The sequence below is a fragment of the Monodelphis domestica genome, chromosome X (genome assembly GCF_027887165.1).
Source record: "Monodelphis domestica isolate mMonDom1 chromosome X, mMonDom1.pri, whole genome shotgun sequence".
Lineage (NCBI taxonomy): Eukaryota > Metazoa > Chordata > Mammalia > Didelphimorphia > Didelphidae > Monodelphis > Monodelphis domestica.
Genome location: NC_077235.1, coordinates 4,178,519 through 4,199,573, shown reverse-complemented (window position 1 = coordinate 4,199,573; position 21,055 = coordinate 4,178,519). Strand labels below are relative to the sequence as shown.

Genomic DNA, 21,055 nt, shown 5'->3' with positions numbered 1-21,055 from the left:
GGAGAAGGCACATATATAAGGGGCCCCACATGCCCCCGGGGAGGTTGGGGACAGTGCGGGAGCTCGGAAGGCTGCAGAGGCTCTGACCTGACCCAATCACTTCTCACTTCACCGGGACCTCAACTCAGGCCAGTACTTGGACAGGGTTATGGAACTGGCAACTCTGCTTGCTTGGGGTTTGCTATGGGAATCCGGGGTCTAGGGGAAGATCTTGGAGGAGAGGAGATGATTTGCTATAATATCCCCAAGTAGGAATCCAAGCAGGCAGTGGAAGGGCATTCCATTCTCCCTCTGGCCTTGGTGTCGGAGAAAGACCATAACTGGGTGCATTCTGAAAGCAAAGCTTACCTAAAGTGGCTGCAGACCCCATTGAGGGGCCTGTGATGTCTCATCTTTCCAGGGAGGTGCCGCTTGATCTTAACGGTGTGGAAATGGGGAGCTGGTACCAGCTTTTGGCTGGGGGGGTTCTTCCCCAAGTCTTGGGTCGGGGTCCAGTTATAGAGCCTAATAACCAAGTAGGAGGAGCTCCCCTCTAGCCCATTTCTGAGCCCTTCACTTTCTGGTAAGTCTTTCCAGGACAGCTAGAACCACACTGACCATGAACAGAAGCCGAGTAAAGCACCTTCGGGAGAGTCTACAGTTGATTTGGAAGGTGAAACCTTTACATAAACCCACCAAGGAGCCTCCTGACTTTCTCGAATTTGGCTTCCCTGTCCTCTTTATCCTAGCCCCGCTCTCCAGGATGGCTCCAAAGAATAACAGCATTTCAGAACTTTTCCAAGGGCCTTAGGGAACATCTTTTCCAATTGCCTCATTGTAGCCAGGAGGAAACAGTTAGAGAGAAATTGAGTAACCCAAGGTCACATAGCTAGTTAGGAGTAGCACTAGACCTAACGGAGGTCTCTGGACACCTCATCCCTCTCAGACCACACTGTCTCTTTTCTTGGGGAGGACAGGAAATCTGCTCTTGGAAGAAGGCTTATCCTAAACAAACCGCCACCGAAAGAGCAACTCAGGGTTGACTCCAAACTTGACCCCAAACCAAGAGGGCTCAGAGAAAAAGTTCTCACCCTCAATCAAGAGCTGATGTTTGCCTGAGAATGCATGCGGATGCATAAAGTGGTAACAGGGGGAGGAGGAAAGGCCTTAACTGGCAAGCAATTCCAAGGGATTCTTCTTGGGAGGATAGGTGTGCAGGAGGGGCCATGGCCTTAAGGACCCGGTGACGTCCTTGATGTAAGGGTGCTTGTCCCCATTGGACACAGGCCAAGGCTCATTCCTCTTTCCCTCCCTATCTCAACAGGGAGCAGATGCCATTTTCTCTCCTAATCTGGTCACCACTACTAAGAAGAAGCATCCTCCTTCTGCTCCTGGGAAAGGAGGCCAAATCTGGCTTTGGGCCATAATCTCAGCCCTCTGCTCAGAGTGGGAGGTTCACTCTAACCACTGAATTTACCTGCAGCCTCAGAAGATCCTGGGGCTTTTGGAGACCCTCCTGTTCCTGTGGAGAAGCATGAGCAGTACATCCGTTTTCCTACCTGCTTCTCGGCAGGACAGCTCACCCTTTGGGATAGATCAGGAAAGAAGGTTTCCAGATGGGGCTAATCACCCAATCCAAACCCTGGCCTTGGCTCCAGTGGCCCAGAAAAGCCAGCCTCAGCCTCTGCATTCTCTGACTTTTTCCAGGTAGGTAGGGCGTGGCCCAGGGTGGACGGGCAGGAATGGATAATTGAAGGGAAGGGTCTAGGAGTCCTAAGGCAGACCAGACCAACTGTAGAACAGGACATCCATTCTCTAATATCTGACAAGCTTTTGTCACCCCAGGCTCTGTGCTGCTACACGTAAGGGTGGAGGAGGGGCCCCTAGCCAGCAGGCCATACCCCTACCTTCCATTCTTTATCTCATTCGACTCTCGCTCTTGGGTGACTCCACAAACCCAGTGCAATTGCTCAACCTCATGTACCCTTGGGTTCCACCCTCTGTTCTCGAACCCTGGTGGACACGGGCCCTCATCCAAAAATCTCCTGCAATAGCTGATGTCACAAGGCTGAGTGTGTACTCCCTGCTAAATGAATGAACCTCCCATTTCGCATAGGCAGTTCTTTTGATTAGAGGAACATCCTGGTGAAATTCTTAGCCCATAAAGGGGAACCCCACTGTTGGCAAGGACCCAGTGATTCATCTGCATGGTCTCAGAGTCTTCATCTCTCTACAGCTGCCTGTACAAGCCCTGCAGCTGCTTGTGGCACCAGCTCCACTGGGGCCTCTCTCCTACCTCCCTTGTGCCTTCAAGGTGGGGAGCAAGCAAGGCCTTGGCCCAGCTGAGGCAAAAGGTCACCCAAGGCAGGGAGCAGGCCCTGGGTTCAAGAGCTTTTTTGCTTTCAGAGAGACTGCCTCCCAATCCTTAGCCTTTCAGAAACTGGGGTGGGAAGAAGCTAGACCTTGTTTGGTATCAGGAAATAGCAGCGGTCCAGCCCCAGATGCCTGATGGGAATGCTGAAGGCCCACAGGATCTTTTCCATAGGCCTCAAATTCTTGGGGGTGTGGCTACAGTTCAGTTCAATTCAGCACACTTTTATTAAGTGCCCACCCTGTGGAGGCAAAGACAAAAGTGCCTGCCCTCAGGAAGCTTCCATTACACTGGAAGGAATACTGATGAGCATTTACTGAGTGGCAGGATGCCTGGCCATCTAGTACCTCATCTGAGGCTCCATAGTAGCAGAGGAGGTAGGTACTATTCTCAGCCATCACAATCACTCCCCTCCTCCTAGTTTCTTTACTTGATGTAGGCAACTCAAGGCCCTCAAGTTGGAAGTGAAAGCCCATTCATTCTCTGCCTCTGCCTGTGGTTCCTCTCATTCTGGGCTAACTCCCCACTGATTTCTCCCCTTCTGGGCTCAGAGTTCTTGTCTCCCTCCATGCCTTTTGTCAATCGTCTTTCTAGATCCCTCCGCCAGGCCAGGTTCCAAGTATGTATTATGCCCAAAGAGGAACTTGGTCTGTCCTGAAGAAGCATGTTCTCATCCAAGAAGGTAGAGCCAGGGACTGTCCCCGTGCAGGACAACTCTAGATATGGTCCAGAGATTTACTATTCCAGAAGACAAAAAATAGGGGTTCGATATGATTGCTCTTTTACACTGAAATGGAGGCCTATTCTAAAATGGCATTACCCCAACCCCCTTTTGTCAGCCTGTGCATCCCTCGACAGGCTCAGCCCACTCGGAGTAGTAAGTTGTGCCATGCTTTTGTGAGCATCTTCTGTCTTTTGGAGAAGGCACATATCCTGGGTCCAGCTACTCTCCTGGGCATGGAGTTGCCTGCCTCTGTTCTTCCTCTGTCCAGCATGTGGCCTATGGCACCCAGCTCATCAAACCCTAATTCCAAGGTGCTTCCCTCATTTGGTTTCTGGCCTTCCCCTTCTCTTTTCCCATTCTAGAGAGAACAAACGTTCTGAGTCCAGACATTCTGAGAGTATCAGCTATGTCACAGAGAGCCTGGCGATGAACTCGGCTGATGAGGAGAAGTTGCTTTTGATGAGCAAGAATTCAGAGCTCCGGAGGCTCAACAAAGAGGTAAGGACTCCCGGAGGCCTCCATGATACAGGGGAGACTCTGGCGGGAATGAGAGAAAGACAAGAGAAGGGCAGAGGCAGAAGAAAGGAAGTGTACTATACTCCTTGAGCCTTTGATCTGGAACCAGTAGGTGCCTTCCAACTATGCTGCATTTCTACTTTTCTCCTGTATCACAGTCAGCCAGTGCTGGAAAGGGAGGCCAGGGAAGCTGGGTCATCAGGAAGGGCTGGGGTAGCTTCACACTGGGCCATTGGTGGCAAGGCAAGGGGTGGGCAGAGTTGGGTCGAGAGGGATGGGAACAAGGGAGCTGTTGCTGGAGGCTAGAACATATTCCAACGGGCTTTGAGCAATGCCACCAGGAGCTCTGAATCACAGAGTTACTCATACCTTCAGTATCTTCTGAGGCTGCCATGTGAACATAAGACCATGGAGGGGCCTGCTGTATCTTCCAGGCCCCAAAAGCCTGAGTGGAGGAGGATCCCCCAATCCCACACTCCCTTTTCTCTCCCCCTTACAGCTCATGAAGCTGAATCAAGAGTGGGATCACATCTACCACACCACGACCCTACAAATGCAGCAAAAGATGAGTGCCTTGCAGATGGAGGTGGTCGGCCTCAAGCAGCGGGGAGAGCGACTGGTCATGAAGCTTGAACAAGAGCAGGTAAGAGCCCCCCACCAGGCTACTGCAACCTGGGATCTCTTGTGTAGCATTCGTTGCCCAAAGGCCAAACTTGGTAATGGGAGAGTTGCTGGGAGTGTGGGTGAGGGCCAGGGAGACACAAAAGAGGCAGGAGATGGTAAACTTTCCTGGGGGCAGGCAGCATGTCTTCAGAGTACCAAGAAAGGTGCTTCCTAGTGATCTTGGCCTGTTGGATGTCTCTTTGCAGAACAAGAAGGAGTACTATGAACAAACCCTTCTTCAGGAGCTTAAGAAGAACCAGAACCTCCAGGAATATGTGAGGCACCTTGAGAGCAAACTGCGCCAGAGTCATGACAGGCAGACCCTGGTGGTGAGTGATGGACCAGGCAATGGAACCAGGAAGAGGGTCAGAAAAAGCCTGAGTTCCCCCCTTTCCCTCCCCTGCCCTCAGCCCTTGGAAATAGCAAGGAGGTAGGCAGGGGCAGCCAACACAAGAGCTCAGAGCTCATGACCTTGCTACTTTACCTGATTTAGCTTGTCTGATCTTCCAGACAACTCTAGGACGTAGGCGTTATTATTTGCCCATTTTACAGGTAAGGAAACAAAGGTCCTGAGAGGTTAAGTTACCTGCCTAGGGTCAGAGAGCTAGTAAGTGTCCACAGTGGGATTTGTACTCGTCTTTCTGACTTTACTCTCTAATTGCTGAGTTAGGAGGGGAGATCTGACAAGCTGTAAAAAGGGTTTCTGTTCATGTGCTATTGAGCTAGATGGTTCCTGAGATGTCCCTTCCAACTCTGGGATTCTACAGCCATTCCTAGCTGGATGATGCCTATTGGACAGAGGATAGATGAGAGTGTGAAGAACTGGCCAGTTTGGTAACCACAGCATATTAGTTCGTAAATCTCTTCTGGCAGGAGAAAATGGCCCTCTCTTTTCTTGTCATTATTAGGGAAGTTCGGGGATAACAGGGACAGAATTTGAACACAGGAGCCTTGATCCCATGGTTGCTATGCAGCCATTGCTGGCTGAGCTGAAATCCCTCTCGTTTTCTTAGAATTTCTTAGAAGGCTATGGCAATTCTCCAATCCTGCTGCCCAGGAAGAACAGAAAGGTTAGTCCCCAGTATAGGCATGGGCTAGTTTATCTGAATGGACAGAAGATTCTGTATTTTAAGTACCAGCTGGAAATTCCCAAATTCTCTCCTCTCCCTCCCTCCCTCTCTCTCTCTCCCTCCCTCTCCCTCCCTCCCTCTCTCTCTCTCTGTCTCTCTCTCTGTCTCTGTCTCTCTCTCTGTCTCTCTGTCTCTGTCTCTGTCTCTGTCTCTCTCTCTCTCTCTCTCTCTCTCTCTCTCTCTCTCTCTCTCTCTCTCTCTCTCTCTCTCTGTCTCTCTCTCTCTCGAGTTCCTGGCACTACAGGCAAAGCCCCAAAGCTGCCAGCTTCCTGAGCTGAGCCTTGGGCCAGCTAAGATGCTCAGGGTGACTAGTAGAGGTGCATCAAGTAGCCAGGGTCACAAGGTAGAAAAGCCTTTATGGACCAGTGAGTGTAGACTTTATTTGAGAGCTAACAGGAAGCCATTCAGAGTTTCTGAGCAAGGGAGTGATGCGGGTTCCTCTGGTGGCCATTTTGTGTGTAAGATGTATTGGGGCACAGTCTATTAGGTTAGGCAGGAGGTTATTGCACTAGTTCAGGCCCAAGTGATCAGGCCCAGACAGTAGAAAAGAGAGGCTGGATTGGAGAGACAATGCAGAGGTAGAATCAATATGATGAGTAACTGGGAACTGGGAGGAAGACTATGGAGTCATAGGAGATTGTAAAGTGTCAAGCACTGGGGGATGGGAGCAGGGTAGGGGCGAAATGCATGCAGTCAGTTCTGTTCTGGACATTTCCTGGCTAGTTAGGGATACTGGCAGGATGTCCAGCTCTGGGATTTAGCTGTCTTACAACCCCCAGGCTCTACTCCAGTGACTACCTACTCTTTATGGGTAATCTTTGAGGCCTTGGCAAATTCTTTCTCCAGCGCCCCAGCTGACTTGACTGCTGGTCACTATTTGAGCACATTGGCAATCAATCAAGGAAGGTGGGCTCCCACAGAATGGGAGTCCTTGCTCTTGGGGTCTCTTCCCCCCCCTGCTTTCCTATGTTACCATTCTGGTTCTGATTTCCAACAGACTGAACTATATGAAACTGGGTCCATGCTGGAGCCCAAAGACCTGGAGCGAATGAAAACTGAAAGTGAAAATCTACGCAAGAAGGAGGAGGACATGAGGCACCAAATGGCCCTTTTGAAAGAACAGGTTGGTTGGTTTCTGTAGCTGACCCCATGCCCCACAAGAAGAACTGGAAGCCCTGCGCAGGAAGATCCTAACCCTAACCCTAACTCTCCCCTAGAAGCTGCCATTCTCCTAGAACCCGAGGCCTCAGAGTCTGTGGGAAGTACTCAGATAAATTCAAACTATTAGCAGGGAGGGAGCCAAGGCGCCAATCACCATCCAAGAGCAGAAGACAAGGTCCTCACTTGGGACTAAGAAACACTCAAACTCCATGACTGGCTCAAATCCCACAGTAAAATGGCCCTCATCCCTCATAGACCCAACCCAAGGATCCAGTTGAATTGGGTACACATAAGGCAATGCATGGTAGAGCCCCTCCTAGTTCCTGGAGCTCCTGGCACTATCACCTCTTAACAACCCTTTGGTGGATTGAATCAAATTCAACCAACAGTGAGGAGTGAGAATCACAATTCAGAAATAAAAGAAGGAGGTTCCAGAGGGAGAAAGAGACAAAGAGAGGAACAGACAGACCCAGACTGGTACCTTGATTCAAGATCCAAATCCCATCTCTTAGTAAAGGCTTCTTGACTGGGGTATTCACAAAGGGAAATCAGATGGGGCCTAACCCCGTAGGACGTTAGGTAAGTGACTTGCTTTGTGTGGGCCTCACTTTCCTTACCTGTAAAATGAAGGGGAACCCAGCGATCTCCAAGGTCTCTTTCAAGCCAAGTCTATGACCTTAGCACCCTAGGAAACAAGATCTCCTCTAACCTGCAATCCCCCAGTCCCTGCAGTCTTTCCTTTGTTTCCTTTGTAGCTCAAGGCCTTTGAAGATGACTTTAGGAAGGAGCGCTCGGACAAGCAAGTCTTCCAACGCCTCCTGAGCAGCAAATCTCATAGCATAAGCTCCATTGCCAGGGGCTGTGATTGCAATGGCCAAGAGAAGCTTTCTGCTTCAGCCATAGCCTCTACCAGGTCTAGACCAGGCGGCTGCAGCAAACCCTGTGATCGATACTCACTGAAAGGCAGCGATAGTACCAAGACCCACATTCCCTTGCGATCCTCATACCGTGACTTTTAGGAAGTCAAAGTGGGCAGGCCTCCCAGGGAGCACACCTGTCTTTCCCAACCACTTTTCGCAGAGCTAAGACAAACTTGGGAGCTCCTACAGTAGGCAACATTTTCCCCTGTGGGGCATTATCTTTCAAAAACTCCCACATAACCCATAGAAAGTGCTAACATTTTGAGAAGTCAACTCTGCCCTAGCCTGGGCCATGCATGGTCAGATTGGGCCAAGGTCAAGAGGGGCTACAGTGACATGAGCGATACGAGCAAAGCCACTGACCAAATCTGAATCATTTAGGTCAAACCATGAGCTAGCCTCCAACTCACCTTCTTCCCACTCAGAGGCCAAGATGGCTTCTTCTAGCTTACGTCAATTAGCATTGTACTCTGATAGAAAAGCAAAAGGCCACATCGTAGTAAAACAAGCTAGCAGAGAACAGAAGGCAGTATCCTTTGGGTCTATAGTTTGGGGAAGAATTCATAACTAAGCCACGCAAAGAGGAGCTCATAATAGATGAAACTTTTTTTTGATGATACGAAATGTAGCAGCTTTTGCATGAACAAAATCAACATAATAGCATTTAAAGGAGAAACTACAGATTGGGAAAAAAATCTTCATAGCATCTGTCTCTTGCAAAACTCTGACAGCTTAGATCTATACAGAATTTCTATAAATATATAAGACCAAGAGCCATTCCCCAATAGAAAAGTAGCCAAAATATACGAACAAAGTTCAGAAGATGAAATGCAAATGACCAATGACTACCTGGAAAACTGTTCCATATAACTGATAATAAGAGAAATGTAAATGAAAAAACCGCCAGCATTTTACCTAATAGCCAGAAAATTGTCAAAGATGCTCAAAGATGGAAATAGTTAATGTTGGAGGGGCTACAATGGGCAGAAAAGCCCAATAATAGCCCATTAGTAGAGCTGGGCCAATCGTTCTGGAAAACAATTTGGAGCTCTACTAGATTGTTTAGAGATTTCTTTGGGCATTTACCACAAGGTCAAAGGCCTTCTCAACATGACAATATATAAAGGAACATCTTTGGGGGTCATAAGAAACTGGAAACTGGTAGATAGATGGCCATCAGTTGGGGAATGGTTGCACTGCTATAGTATGTGAATGGAACATCTAATGTAATTTCTCTGGAAGAAACAACCAGCATGACTTTCAGAATCACTAGGTAGTTTCTCCCGACCTTCTCTCTTGAGTTTTCTTGATTACAGCTGCAGGTACCAGCTATCTCATAGAAATGGAGGTCCTCTCACCATTTCTCTTTAGAGGCCCTAATGGTCAGGAGAATCAATTTTTCCCTGCAGCCCTTCACCCCCAAAGTGAAAGGGTCAGTACTGTTCCTTTTATTTTCATCTCTCCCGTCTGTCCCGCTTCCAAACCTCCGCCAATATTTTCAGCTAATGGCAAATAAAGAAATAAAAATGTTGATAGTGAAAAAACTGGCTCCTTGTGGATATTTTCCTTTCAAAAACTAGCTGGGTCTGAAGAAGAAAAAGTCAGACGAGGCAGAAATGAGCCCTTCGGATTCAGTTCATTCCCTTAGCTCTCTGAGCATGAGAACTTCACTGGAAAGATGGAAGCCATTCCCTGGCAGCTTCTTCCTCAGGCCCCCTCCTCTCTCCCTCATTTTCAGGCTCTCTTTCCTCCTTCATGCTAGTCACAGAAGAGAGATCTCCACAGCCCGCCATGGGCAATCCTTCTCTCTGTCCTTTGTTCCTGTTCCCTGATTCAGCAGTCCTTCTCCCCCTCCTTGGCATCTTCAATCTCTCCTTTGCCCTGGGGTTCCTTTCTGCAGTGTGTGGTAGTGGAGAAGGCATTGGCCTTGACAACCAACCCCAGAGCCATAGGTTGAAATCCCTCCTCTGACACTGACTCTCAGCCTCAGTTTCCTCAACTATAAAATGGTAATGCCTGTCTCATTGGGTTATTGTGAAAATCGAACGAAATAACGAATGTGTGTGTTGCATTTCGCATGTTCTATCAGGTAAACATAGATGTTCAGGTGTCCCCAAGCCTGAAAAAAGTTTCATTTGGTCCTTCTAACCAGTGATATAAACACTAGAGCCAGCCCGGACGAGCTGGAGGGAGTCAATGGTAAAATTTTCAGCCTGAGGTCTTGATGGTCTAACTCTAAGAGAACATCAATGAAGTGCTTTGGTACATTTTTGGAGAGCTGGTTGTTAGATATTTATTCTCCTCTTTCACCAACAAACTTCTTGAAAAAGTTGCCTTTGAATGGCCAGTCTTGGTTCCATGGGAGAGATGGGCGGGGATTAGCTGGGTTGAGAAAGAAAAGGCTCAAAAGAAGTGGACTAACAGATGAAGGAAAAAAGAAAGCAGACATATCAAGTTTAAGTGAAGTCAGAGAACTTGGGATACAAGCAGGAGTGAGAGGAGGGCCTGTAGGGATAGATGGGCTATTCTGGTAACAAAAAAATCACAGGGTCAAAAAATTGACTTAAAGAACAAAGGGGAGACAATTCAACCCAAAAGAATAAATGGGAGAAGGAGAAAACCCAAGCCTAATCCTTGTAACCTTAAATGAGAATGGGCTAAAGATTATAAAAGCTCAAATGAAAGTGGCAAAATGCATAGCAGTACAAAGCCAAAAGCTTTGTTGAGTGGAAAAAATCCATCAAAAAATAGATAAATTCAGAAAGAAAATAAGAAGCGAGGAGAACCTTTACTATGTGCACCAGCCCTCATCAAGACCCTGGGAGTTACAGTTCCGATATTAGTTGATTTTCTTTTCTTTTTTTTAAGCCCTTACTTACCTTCTGCCTTAGAATCAATACTGAAGAATACAAAAGAGCGGTAAGGGCTTGGCAATGAGGGTTAAGTGACTTGCCCTGGGTCACACAGGTAGAAAGTATTTGAGGCCACATTTGAACCCAGGACTGCCCATCTCTAGGCCTGACTCAATCTACTGGGCTACCTAGCTGCCTCTACTAGCTGATTTTCAAAAAGAGAAGTTGTAATCACTACCAAAAGAAAGCGAAAATAAAAATTTGCAGTGTGAAAAGAACTTAACAGGAAAATGAAATTATGCTTAAAGATATCCTAGACAATATAAACATTAACCATAGACATACCAAATGGCAAAGCATCTAAATAATTTCATAAAGGAAAAGTAAACTAAATTACAAAGAGGCATAGATGGTAAAATGATATTGTGAGTAGACTTTAATGTCCCTGTCTCAGAGCTGAATAAATCTAACAGAAAGAGAAGCAAAAAGCAAACTAAAGAACTGAACAAGCTATTGGAGAAATTAGAATTAGCTTTTAATTCGTATGGCATCTTTTGAATTGGGACATTAAAGAACAAAGATTTATCAGAATTACATATTACCTTTACAAAAATGGACCATGTTCTAGCATACAGAAAATTTATTAAAAGTGTAAAAGGATCATACTATGGATTTAGAGCTAGAAGAATATTGGAAGACATCAAATGAGTCTTGCCCTCTCATTTAGGAGGAGATATGGAAATTAAGGCTGAAAGAGGATATTTGTCCAGTTTCACTTAGCTAATAAGTATCTGAGGTAGGATTTGAACTCAGGTCTTTCTGACTCCAAGGCCAGTAACTAATTAGGGGCAGTACCATCACCCTAGAAGTCACTTGGTTCAGAGACCAAGTCTGGTAAATCATGAATTGCTCAACTGGCAGGAGGTTGAGATGGCTTTGCAGTCCAGCCCCGAAATGAAACCACACTCAAAAGGGAAGGAGTCAGACAGTGAGTGATAAGAACTATATGACTATAAGCAAGCTATAAGGGAAAAGAAAACTAAATTAAAGAATTTGAGAATAATCAGAGAAACAAACAGAAATTTTGGCCTCTCAATTCAGTAAAAAACAAGTTCAGTCTTCCCTGAATAAATACTGCATGAGAAAGGAAAATGATCGAACACTTGAGGGACAGAGAACCCTGTGTATTTTGAAGAGCACACAGAATGACAGCATGCTATACCTGAATAGTTTAGAAGATAATTGAGCTTTGTTATGCAGTGTTTTCCAAGATAGAGAAGTCATAGCAGAGAGTTGTAACAAAAAATGATCCACTGGAGAAGGACATGGCAAAACACTCCAATATCCTTTATTTCTTTCTTAAAAAAAACCCTTAACTTCTGCTTTAGAATCAATACTGTGTATTGGTTTCAATGCAGAAGAGTGGTGAGGGTTAAGTGACTTGCCCAGGGTCACACAGCTAGGAAGTGTCTGAGGCCAAATTTGAAGCTAGGACCTCCCATATCTAGGCCTGGCTCTCAATCTACTGAGCCACCCAGCTGCCCCCTCCAGTATACTTTCTTAAAAAAGCCCAAGGGAACTTTTAAAATGATTTAAAAAACTATGACACTGGAAGACGAGTACCTCAGTTTAGAAGGTGTCTAGCACACCCCTGGAGAAGAGAAGACAACTACAAGTAGCTCCAGAAAGAAGCACTTGGACCAAAGCTGAAAGGAAGCTCAGCTGTAGACATGTCTGGTGACTAAAAGAAAGTATGATTCTGTAAGGACATCATTCCAATGGCAGAAAGTAAAGAAGAATTAAGAAGCCTCTTGATGAGGGTAAAAGAGGAGAGTGTAAAAGCTGTCTTGAAGCTTAACATAACAAAAAATACTGGCAACTGGTCCCATTACTTCCTGGCAAATGGGGGGAGAAGACATGGAAGCAGTGTCAGATTTTATATTCCAGGGCTCAAAGATCACTACAGATGCTGACTTCGGCCCTGAAATTAAGATACTTGCTCCTTGGAAGGAAAGTTGTGGCAAATCTGGATGGCATACTAAAAAGCAGAGACATCACCTTGCCAACAAAGGTCCTCATAGTCAAAGCTATGGTTTTTCTGGTGGCAATTTATGGCTACAAAAGTTAGATGATAAGGAAGGTTCAGGGCCTCAGAATTGAGGCTTTTGAATTGTGGTGCTGGAGAAGATGTTCCAGAGTCCTTTGGACAGCAAGGAGATCAAATCAGTCAATTTTTAAAGAAATTAATTCAGACTATTCACTGGAATGTCAAATACTGAAGCTGCAGCTTAAATACTTTGGCCACATAATGGGAAGACAGGATTCACTGGAAAAGACTGATGCTGGGAAAGATTGGAGGCCAAAGGAGAAGGGGGTGGCAGAGGATGAGATGGATTGAGTGTCACGGAAACAATGAATGTGAAGTTGGATAGACTTTTGGAGATACTGGAGGACAGAAGGACCTGGCTTGCTATAAAAGCTTATATTAAATTAAAAAGGTTTTTTGTACAAACAAAACCAGTGCAACTAAAATTAGAAGGAAAGCAACAAATTGGGGAAAATTTATAACAAAAACCTTTCATTTCTCAAATTTCTAAGGAACTAAGTCAATTGTACAAAAAAATCAAGCCATTCCCCAATCGACAAATGGTCAAGGAACATGAATAGGCAGTTTTCAAATAAAGAAATCAAAACTATCCATAAGCATATGAAAAAAATGTTCTAAGTCTCTCATAATTAGAGAAATACAAATCGAAACAGCTCTGAGGTTCCACTTCATACCTATCAGATTGGCCAATATGACAGTAAAGGAAAGTGATAAATGCTGGAGGGGATGTGACAAAATTGGGACATTAATGCTTTCCTGATCGAGTTGTGAATTGATCCAACCACTCTGGAAGGCAATTTGGAATTAGACACAAAGGCCACTAAAAGACTGTCTGATCAGATTAGCAAAGTTGATAAGAAATAGAGAGAGAAAGAGAAAGAAAGAAATTAAGAGAGAAAAAGAGAAAGAAAGAAAAGAATAGAAAAAAGAAAGAAAGAAAGAAAGAAAGAAAGAAAGAAAGAAAGAAAGAAAGAAAGAAAGAAAGAAAGAAAGAAAGAAAGAAAGAAAGAAAGAAAGAAAGAAAGAAAGAAAGAAAGAAAGAAAGAAAGAAAGGAAGGAAGGAAGGAAGGAAGAAAAGGAAAAAAACTGACAACTGCTGGAGGGGTTGTGGGAAAATAGGTACACTAGTGCATTGTTGATGAAGCTATGAGCTGGCCTAACCATTCTGAAAAGCAATTTGGAACTGTGCCCCCCAAATTACTAAATTGTGCATATCCTTTGATCCAGCAATACTGCTACCAGTTCTATATTCCAAAGAAATCAGTGGAAAAAATAAAGGACTTATATATACAAAAAAAAAAGACTGTCTGCCCTTTGACCCAGCCATAGCACTGCTGGGTTTGTACCCCAAAGAGATAATGAGGGAAAAGACTTGTACAAGAATATTCATAGCTGCGCTCTTTGTGGTGGCCAAAAATGGAAAATGAGGGGATGCCCTTCAATTGGGGAATGGCTGAACAAATTGTGGTATATGTTGGTGATGGAATACTATTGAGCTCAAAGAAATAATAAAGTGGAGGAATTCCATGGAGACTGGAACAACCTCCAGGAAGTGATCAGAGGGAGAGGAGCAGAACCAGAAGAACATTTTACGCAGAAAAGAAAACTTGGTGGGAAAATCCAATATAATGGGCCTTGCTATTAGTAGCAATGTAACAAGCCAGAACACTCCGGAAGGACTTATGGGAAAGACCACTAACCACATTGAGAGAAAGAATGATGGGAGTAGAAATGCAAAAGAAAAACAAATGGCTCGTCACTTATCACATGTATATATGGGGATGTGACTTGGGGTTTAGGCTTTAAAAAATCGCTCTATAGCAAAAATGAATAATATGGAAATGGGTATCAAGAGACAACATTTGTACAACGCAGTGGAATGGCTTGTTGGCTCTGGGAGGGGGGAGGGAAGAAGGAAGGGAGAGAAAATGTATCATGTAAACATGGAAAAATATTCTAAATAAATAAACAAACAAACAAACAAATAAATAAAAAGAGGAGTCAGACATGACTGAACAACCAAACAACAGCAACAAAGAATGAGGCAAAACAGGTAAAAAGGGAGTCAGGGTGCAAGATCTACAAGACAATAACAGAAACTGTGAAGAGGGAACCCCAATTAGGTACCTCAAAAGCTTTAATTCCATGAGGATTGCAGAGACTAAAGACTAAATAAGTGCAAGAGCAATGAATCAAAAAGGAAAGTTTAGAATAGACGGCACATTAAAACTACCGCTTTTCTGCCTCAGAACCAGGGCTTAGTATGGGTTCTAAGACAGAATGTGGGTTTTAAAAAATAGAGAGGAGGATCACGGGAACAGACTAGAAAAGGGAGAACTAGAAACAATGGAACTCAATTACAATGTTTGATAAACAGAAAAATACAAATGGCTTAGGAAAGAACTTCATATTTGATTAAAAATACTGATAGGAAAATTAGAAAGCAGTCTGACAGAAACCAGGCTGAGACCAGCATCTTACATGGTATTCTACAATACATTCTAAATGTATACGCAAGCTTACTAATTACTCAAGATAAAAGAGAGAAATGTGAATACATGAAACTGAAGAATTGTGCTGTAAGAAATGAAGGGGATAGTTTCCGAAAAACCCAGGGAGAGTTAGATGAATAGATGCAAAGTGAAGTGAGCAGAACCAGGACAACCACCTATACAGTAAGAGCAATCATATAAAGATAATCGAGCCTGAAAGACTCAGGAACTCTCATCAATACTTTGATCCACACAACTCCAAAGGGCTCATAATATAAAATGCTATTTATCTCCACACAGAGATCTGATGGCCTCAGAGTGCAGATTGCTTTCCTTTCTTTCATTTTCTTGTTTTTCCCACTTACCTTCCCAGCGGATGGAAGAGGAGCTAGAGAATCAGGAACTTAAAATACAAATAAAAATTAAGAATAAAAGGCTATACTAAATTAAACAACAAAAAGAAGAAAAACAGTCACAATTTAAGTCTTTGAAACAAATTTCTCTGATAAGGATTTCATATCCAAGACAATATCTATATATTCACACACATGTAAATATTCATACATATACATAGATGACCAACCACCATTTCCCAATAGATAAGAAACAAGGGATATAAACAAATCATTTTTAAAGGAAGAATTAAAAACTATTACTTACCACATCAAAAGAAGGTTCAAATCACTCAATAACAAAAGAAATGCAAAGCAAACTTTTTTTTTAACATGAACAATTTGAGAATTTGTATTACTTGATTGAGCATGTTTGTTGCATGGATTTCAGGGATGGATTTGGGAGACAGAGGAGAGCTAGGGATAAGGTTGCCCAAAAAAGGGTGGGGGGAGAAATGAAAGAAAAGGATTTCATTGAAATGTATTTTTGATACAAGTCATTCCCCAATTGACAAATGATCAAAGCAATTTTCAGTTGAAGAAATCAAAGCCATCAATAATCATGTTGTTGTAAATCCCTCTTGCTTAGAGAAATGCAAAGTGATACAACTCTGAGGTTCCATCTCACACCTATCAGATTGACCAATGTGGCAGTAAAGGAAAATAATTAATGTTGGAAGGGATGTGGCAAAAATAGGACGCTGATGCATTGCTGGTGGAGTTGTGAACTGATCCAACCATTCTGGAGGGCAATTTGGGCCTAGGCCCAAAGGGCTGTAAAACTGTGCAGACCCTTTGATCCAGTAATACCAGTCCTGGGTCTATATCCCAAAGAGATCATTAAAAAGGGGATAAGACCTACTTGTACAAAAATATTTCTAGCAGCTCTTTTTGTAGAGCCAAAGAACTGGAAAGTGAGGGGATGTCCATTGATTGGGGAATGGCTGAACAAGGTGTGGTCCTGTTGGAGTCGTCTTTCACATCAGGGTATTCATGGTCTTATTTTGGAGTTTTAGTTATGAATGAGTTTGCTCTTACGACAATTACCCATATGGAAGTGGGCTTTGTAGGACAATAAAATAAACATTTTAAAAATATATTTTTGAAATGCATAGAAGATAACAGAAAGAAAGCTAGAGGAAATCAATAACGAGTTGGATAGCACTGAAGGCTACCGCCCTCCTCAAACCACCTTGTATTTAACTCTGTGTGTGTCTACACACACATATACATATCGGTATGCACATACATGTAAGTATGCATGCATTTGTTAGCTTTCTATGTGGGCCACATAAATTTGGAATATAAGCTCACGTGAGCAGAAAGCATTTTATCTTTCATACCTATATCTCAGGTAACTAGCATGGACTAGGCACTTAATAGATATTTGTTGAATGATTAGTAGCTAGGAAAGAGGAATTCAACAAGGAACAGAAGAAATCACTAAAGATAAAATAGGTTTTTTTTAACTCCTCACCTTCCATCTTAGAATAAATACTGGGTATAGGTTCCAAGGCTTCTGCAGAAGCAAAAGCTTCTCAATTTTATATGATCAAAAAACTATTTTATCAGGGGCAGCTGGGCAGTTCAGTGGATGGAGAGCCAGGCCTAGAGACAGGAGGTCCTGGGTTCAAATCTGGCCTCAGACACTTCCCAGCTGTGTGACCCTGGGCAAGTCACTTACCCCCCATTGCCTAGCTCTCACTGCTCTTCTACCTTAGAATCAATACACAATATTGATTCTAGGATGGAAGATAAAGGTTTAAAAAAAAAGATCTGACATGAACAAACAATTTATTTATTTATTTTAATTTTGGAAAATTTTATTTAATTAGTTAATTTAGAATATTTTTCCATAGTCACAAGATTCATGTCCTTTCCTCCCCTCCCCCCTCCCCCCTCCCATAGCCAACACACAATTCCACTGGGCTTTACATGTATCATTGATCAAGACCCATTTCCATGCTGGTGTTTGCACTAGGGTATGAACAAACAATTCTTGAAAGAAAAATTGCAAAATATGCACAACCATATGAAAAGACTGTTCCAAATCACTGATAACAAGAAAAACACCCATCAAAACAACCCTGAATTTTCAGCTTATACTCTAAAAACTGGCAAAAAGGAGAAAATGGCAATAATCAACATTGGAGGGTTTATGGAATGATAGGAACACTCATACTTTGTTGGTAGAGCTGTGAAATGACAAAACCATTTTGGAATGAAGCAAATAAAATCACTGAAATGTCCATACCCTTTGAAACAGAGATGGCATTATTGGGCTTATATCCCAAGGAAGCCTCCAATAAGAGGAAAGTCCCCAAATACTACAAAATGTTTATAACAGCACTTTTTGTGAGAGCTAAGAATTCCAAAGAAGGTAGATACCTGCCCGTTGGGTAATGATTAAGCAAACTAACATGAATAGAATGGAGCATGCTACAAGAAATGTGTGTGATTACAAACAGAGAAGCATGAAAAAATCTATATGAGCTGATGGAGAGTCAAGTGAATGTGGAAAGAACAATGAGGCAGCCAAACATTAAAAGCAAATGTAATAGCAGGAAGCAAATGAAGAGACATGACAAGACATTCCTTCATGGAGGTGGGAGGCCCACAGGCATCACCATTGCATGTAATTTGAAACTCTTCCTATATATTGATCACTAGTGATGTTTTTCCCCTCTGGAAAAAATACTGTTTGTCATATAGGATAGCTCTGTGGGAGGAGGAAGAAGGAGGGATACATGGGATGGCGATGATGACGTAAGAGAGAAAATAGGAACAAAAATGTATTTCTACAAACAGTAAATATAAGAAAATTCTACTGAGCCAGCAAGACCCAAGTGAAGAGATATGAGAGGAGCCCCTCACTCTCTGCCTGCTTCATGAAGATGGCAGGTTCACGGGTTGCCAGAGTTTCTTCAATGTGCTGACCTTTCTTCCTTTTCTCTCGCCAAGAAACTAGATTTCTCATGTGGGCTGGCTCTCTGGGAAGGGATGGGTGAGTGATTCATGGGATAACTAAGATGACGAGAGAAAATATCAATAAAATGGATCCATTTTGAAATGTTAATGAATAAATGATAAGATGTGACATACAATGATATAATAAAAATCAAGAGGTATCAATGACATTTTCAAAAGGAAATGGAACAAAATTACACATCCTAGCAGGAATGGAATGAAGAGGCATGAGAGGTGGGAGGTCCACAGGTGTCTCACATGAATAGGATTTTGCCTTCTTCCTGAATGGTGATTTTTTCTTTTCTTTCCCTTTTTTTTAAACAATGCTTGGTACACAGTAGGCACTTAATACATGCTTATTGAATTGAATGGATTGATAAGGAAGGTGGCTAGCTTGCCTTCTGAAAATTTTGCAATTACGTTTTGAAAAGGCTTCTTTGGGGATTTTTCCGTCTCTAAAAGGACATCTTTTAAAAAAGAAACTGCTGGTGGCATTTGTCAGGTCTTTTTTAAACTGAAAATGTATTTGAAAACGAGAAGGCAAAGAAGCCTTTTTAACCTGAATGCTTCGAGCTTTTAATTCTCATTTGGGTTCAGGTATTGGGCGCTGCTAATAAAAAATGGTCCAGAATCATCGTGCTGCACTGATAGGATATGGATTGGGAGCTCTTTGGCGAGCCTGCTAGTCCTTCTTGTCTTCTGACTATAGCCATGACAGCAGGGTGCAGGCAGAGTGGAGCCAGACACCAGTTCATTCTGTGACTGATACTCTAATAGTCAAAATGGTTTCTCGCTCACAGCAATGCCAGAAAGCAATTCCATGTGCAGCTTTCATAGGGAACTCCCCGACTTTTAAAAATAATCCCCTGAAGTTTCATTTCCCCCCAATATTAGCACGTTTGTTTCTCCTTCTAAGCCGTTTTGGCTGCATTCATTCATTCATTCATTCATTCATTCGTTCGTTCGTTCATTCATTTATCCAAGCCTCTTGGCAAATCGTACACCGCCGCATTGGGGAAACTCCAGTGTGAGCCCGCCACACGATGGACCACTGAATGTCAGCCTAAGCGGCATTATCTGTGTGTGCAGACAAAACCTGCGCTTTTCGCCTGTCTGCGGCTGGCTGCCAGACCCTGCCTGCCTCGATGGTACCGGGAGGAAGAAGCCACGCTGACGTGTCGGCTTCTCGGGGATTTTTACAGGCACAGCCCCTCACTGGCAGCGTGCGCGCGCTCTCCCCAAGCCAGACGCGTGCTGAATGCTAATAGCCGCCGGAGGCCATTAAGCAGGGAGCACAGCCCGGGGGCGCGATTTGTCCCCAGGGACGGCTGGGTGACCTTTTCTCCTCCAAAGGAGGAGATGAGGCGCTGCTCGCCCCGGCAGCCTGGTGGGGCCATGCCGGTCCCCCGGGACGGGAGCCGAGGCAGATTAGGGGGTGGGACGAGGGAACGCCTTTCCGTAGTAAAATCAGTGCGGCTGCACCAGCGAGTCCTGCAATCGCTGCACCAGATCAGCCAGATTTGGAGCCGCCAGACACGATTTTACCCCAGAGAGCCTGCAGCGGTCCACTGGAAGGGGGAGGGAGAGGGAGAGGGCTGGGGACCGCATTAGCATTTAAAAATGAGGCGGCGGCCCCGATACCGACCCCCAGTTAGCCCCCGGGAGGGAAGGATGCCAATCGGAGGAGACAAAAGCCCTGCCCAAAGGGCCAATAAAGCCGGGCTGGTCCTGCCCACCAACGCCGACAAGCCCGTAGCTAATCTAAAAGACGCCCGAAAAGGGAAGGAGAGCCAGGTGAAATGAGCACCGACCCAGGAGAGACAAAGGACGAACAGGGCAGCTTAGGCGCCAATCCCACTCCGGGGCCCAGAGGAGACCCTCACAAGCCCCCCGCCCCCCCCCCGCCCCCATCTAGGAACGAAAGGCAATAGACGGAGCTGCAAAAGGGGCCCTCCGGCTCCCGCCGCATTCCTAGGAGAACCGAGCAAACTTTCCAACAACAATTAGCATCTCCACTTCCCCAAGGATTCGGGAAAACCGAGACAAGGCCCCGCCTAGGAGACAAACGTCCCTCTAGTGCCTTCGGAGGAAGGGAAAAGCACAAAAGAAAACCTGTAGGCCAGCCCCGGGCGGGCGTTCATGCACACTGACCCGAGAATGGCGAGCACAATCTCGCCAGAGACTGCAGCAGTGGAGTTGGAAAAAGCAGTCCCTGCCCAAGTAGGATTCACGGCAGGGACGCCAGGATGGCTCAGCATTAGCAAAGGAGCCCCCAAGGAGGCAGGAAAAGCCTCGGGGAAGTGCAGCCCCCTTTTGTGCACGACCCCCGGCATTGCTCGCTAGGCTGCCCACCCCTCGGAGCAGGGTCTATGCCCCGCAGAGGCTAGCCATGAGGAGGAGCCCCTTTGTACGGCAGGATTCGGTGAGAGCATGCAGCTGCCCCTCGATGGGGCTGGCCACGCCACGCACATTAGGCACGGCACATGGATGTAACGGCATCAGAAATGCTATATGTGATGCATGCAAAGAAGCATGGAAAGATCTCCGTGAACTGATGCAAAGTAACTGAGGAAAGGCAAGAAAAGGCTGCACTCAGGCACTCAGGGAAAGGCTAATGACCATCCGGAAATCCCGAGCGAGCAAGCGAGCGGGAGGGGAGCCAGGGGAGGGATGCAGCCATGTCCTCAGCCTAGCCCTTGGGGAGGTGGGAGGTCCACAGGTGGCACCCACTGCACAGGGCTTGGGGCATTTTCAATGCATTGATCCATTGGCTGAGCTTTC

The 21,055-nt window shown here is 44.9% G+C and overlaps 2 protein-coding genes across 4 annotated transcripts in view; one reads left to right on the top strand and one right to left on the bottom strand.

The window, feature by feature from the left end:
- The window catches only part of TRO (trophinin), a 35,956-nt gene that overhangs the window by 14,536 nt on the left and 365 nt on the right, over positions 1–21,055 (bottom strand). The window lies entirely within an intron of this gene.
- On the top strand, positions 33–9,011 carry LOC103096080 (TNFAIP3-interacting protein 1-like). Of its 3 annotated transcripts, XM_007507753.3 has the most exons (8): positions 33–128; positions 1,463–1,686; positions 3,437–3,572; positions 4,090–4,233; positions 4,460–4,582; positions 5,267–5,323; positions 6,381–6,506; positions 7,300–9,011. In XM_007507753.3, exons 2-8 carry the CDS (start codon positions 1,514–1,516, stop codon positions 7,561–7,563), a joined length of 1,023 nt encoding a protein of 340 aa, XP_007507815.1. In that variant the 5' UTR covers positions 33–128; positions 1,463–1,513; the 3' UTR covers positions 7,564–9,011. The 3 variants fall into 3 exon arrangements, with proteins under 3 accessions (XP_007507815.1, XP_016282313.1, XP_016282314.1); XM_016426827.2 differs by lacking the exon at positions 33–128 and having other exon boundaries at positions 1,305–1,686; XM_016426828.2 differs by lacking the exons at positions 33–128; positions 5,267–5,323 and having other exon boundaries at positions 1,305–1,686.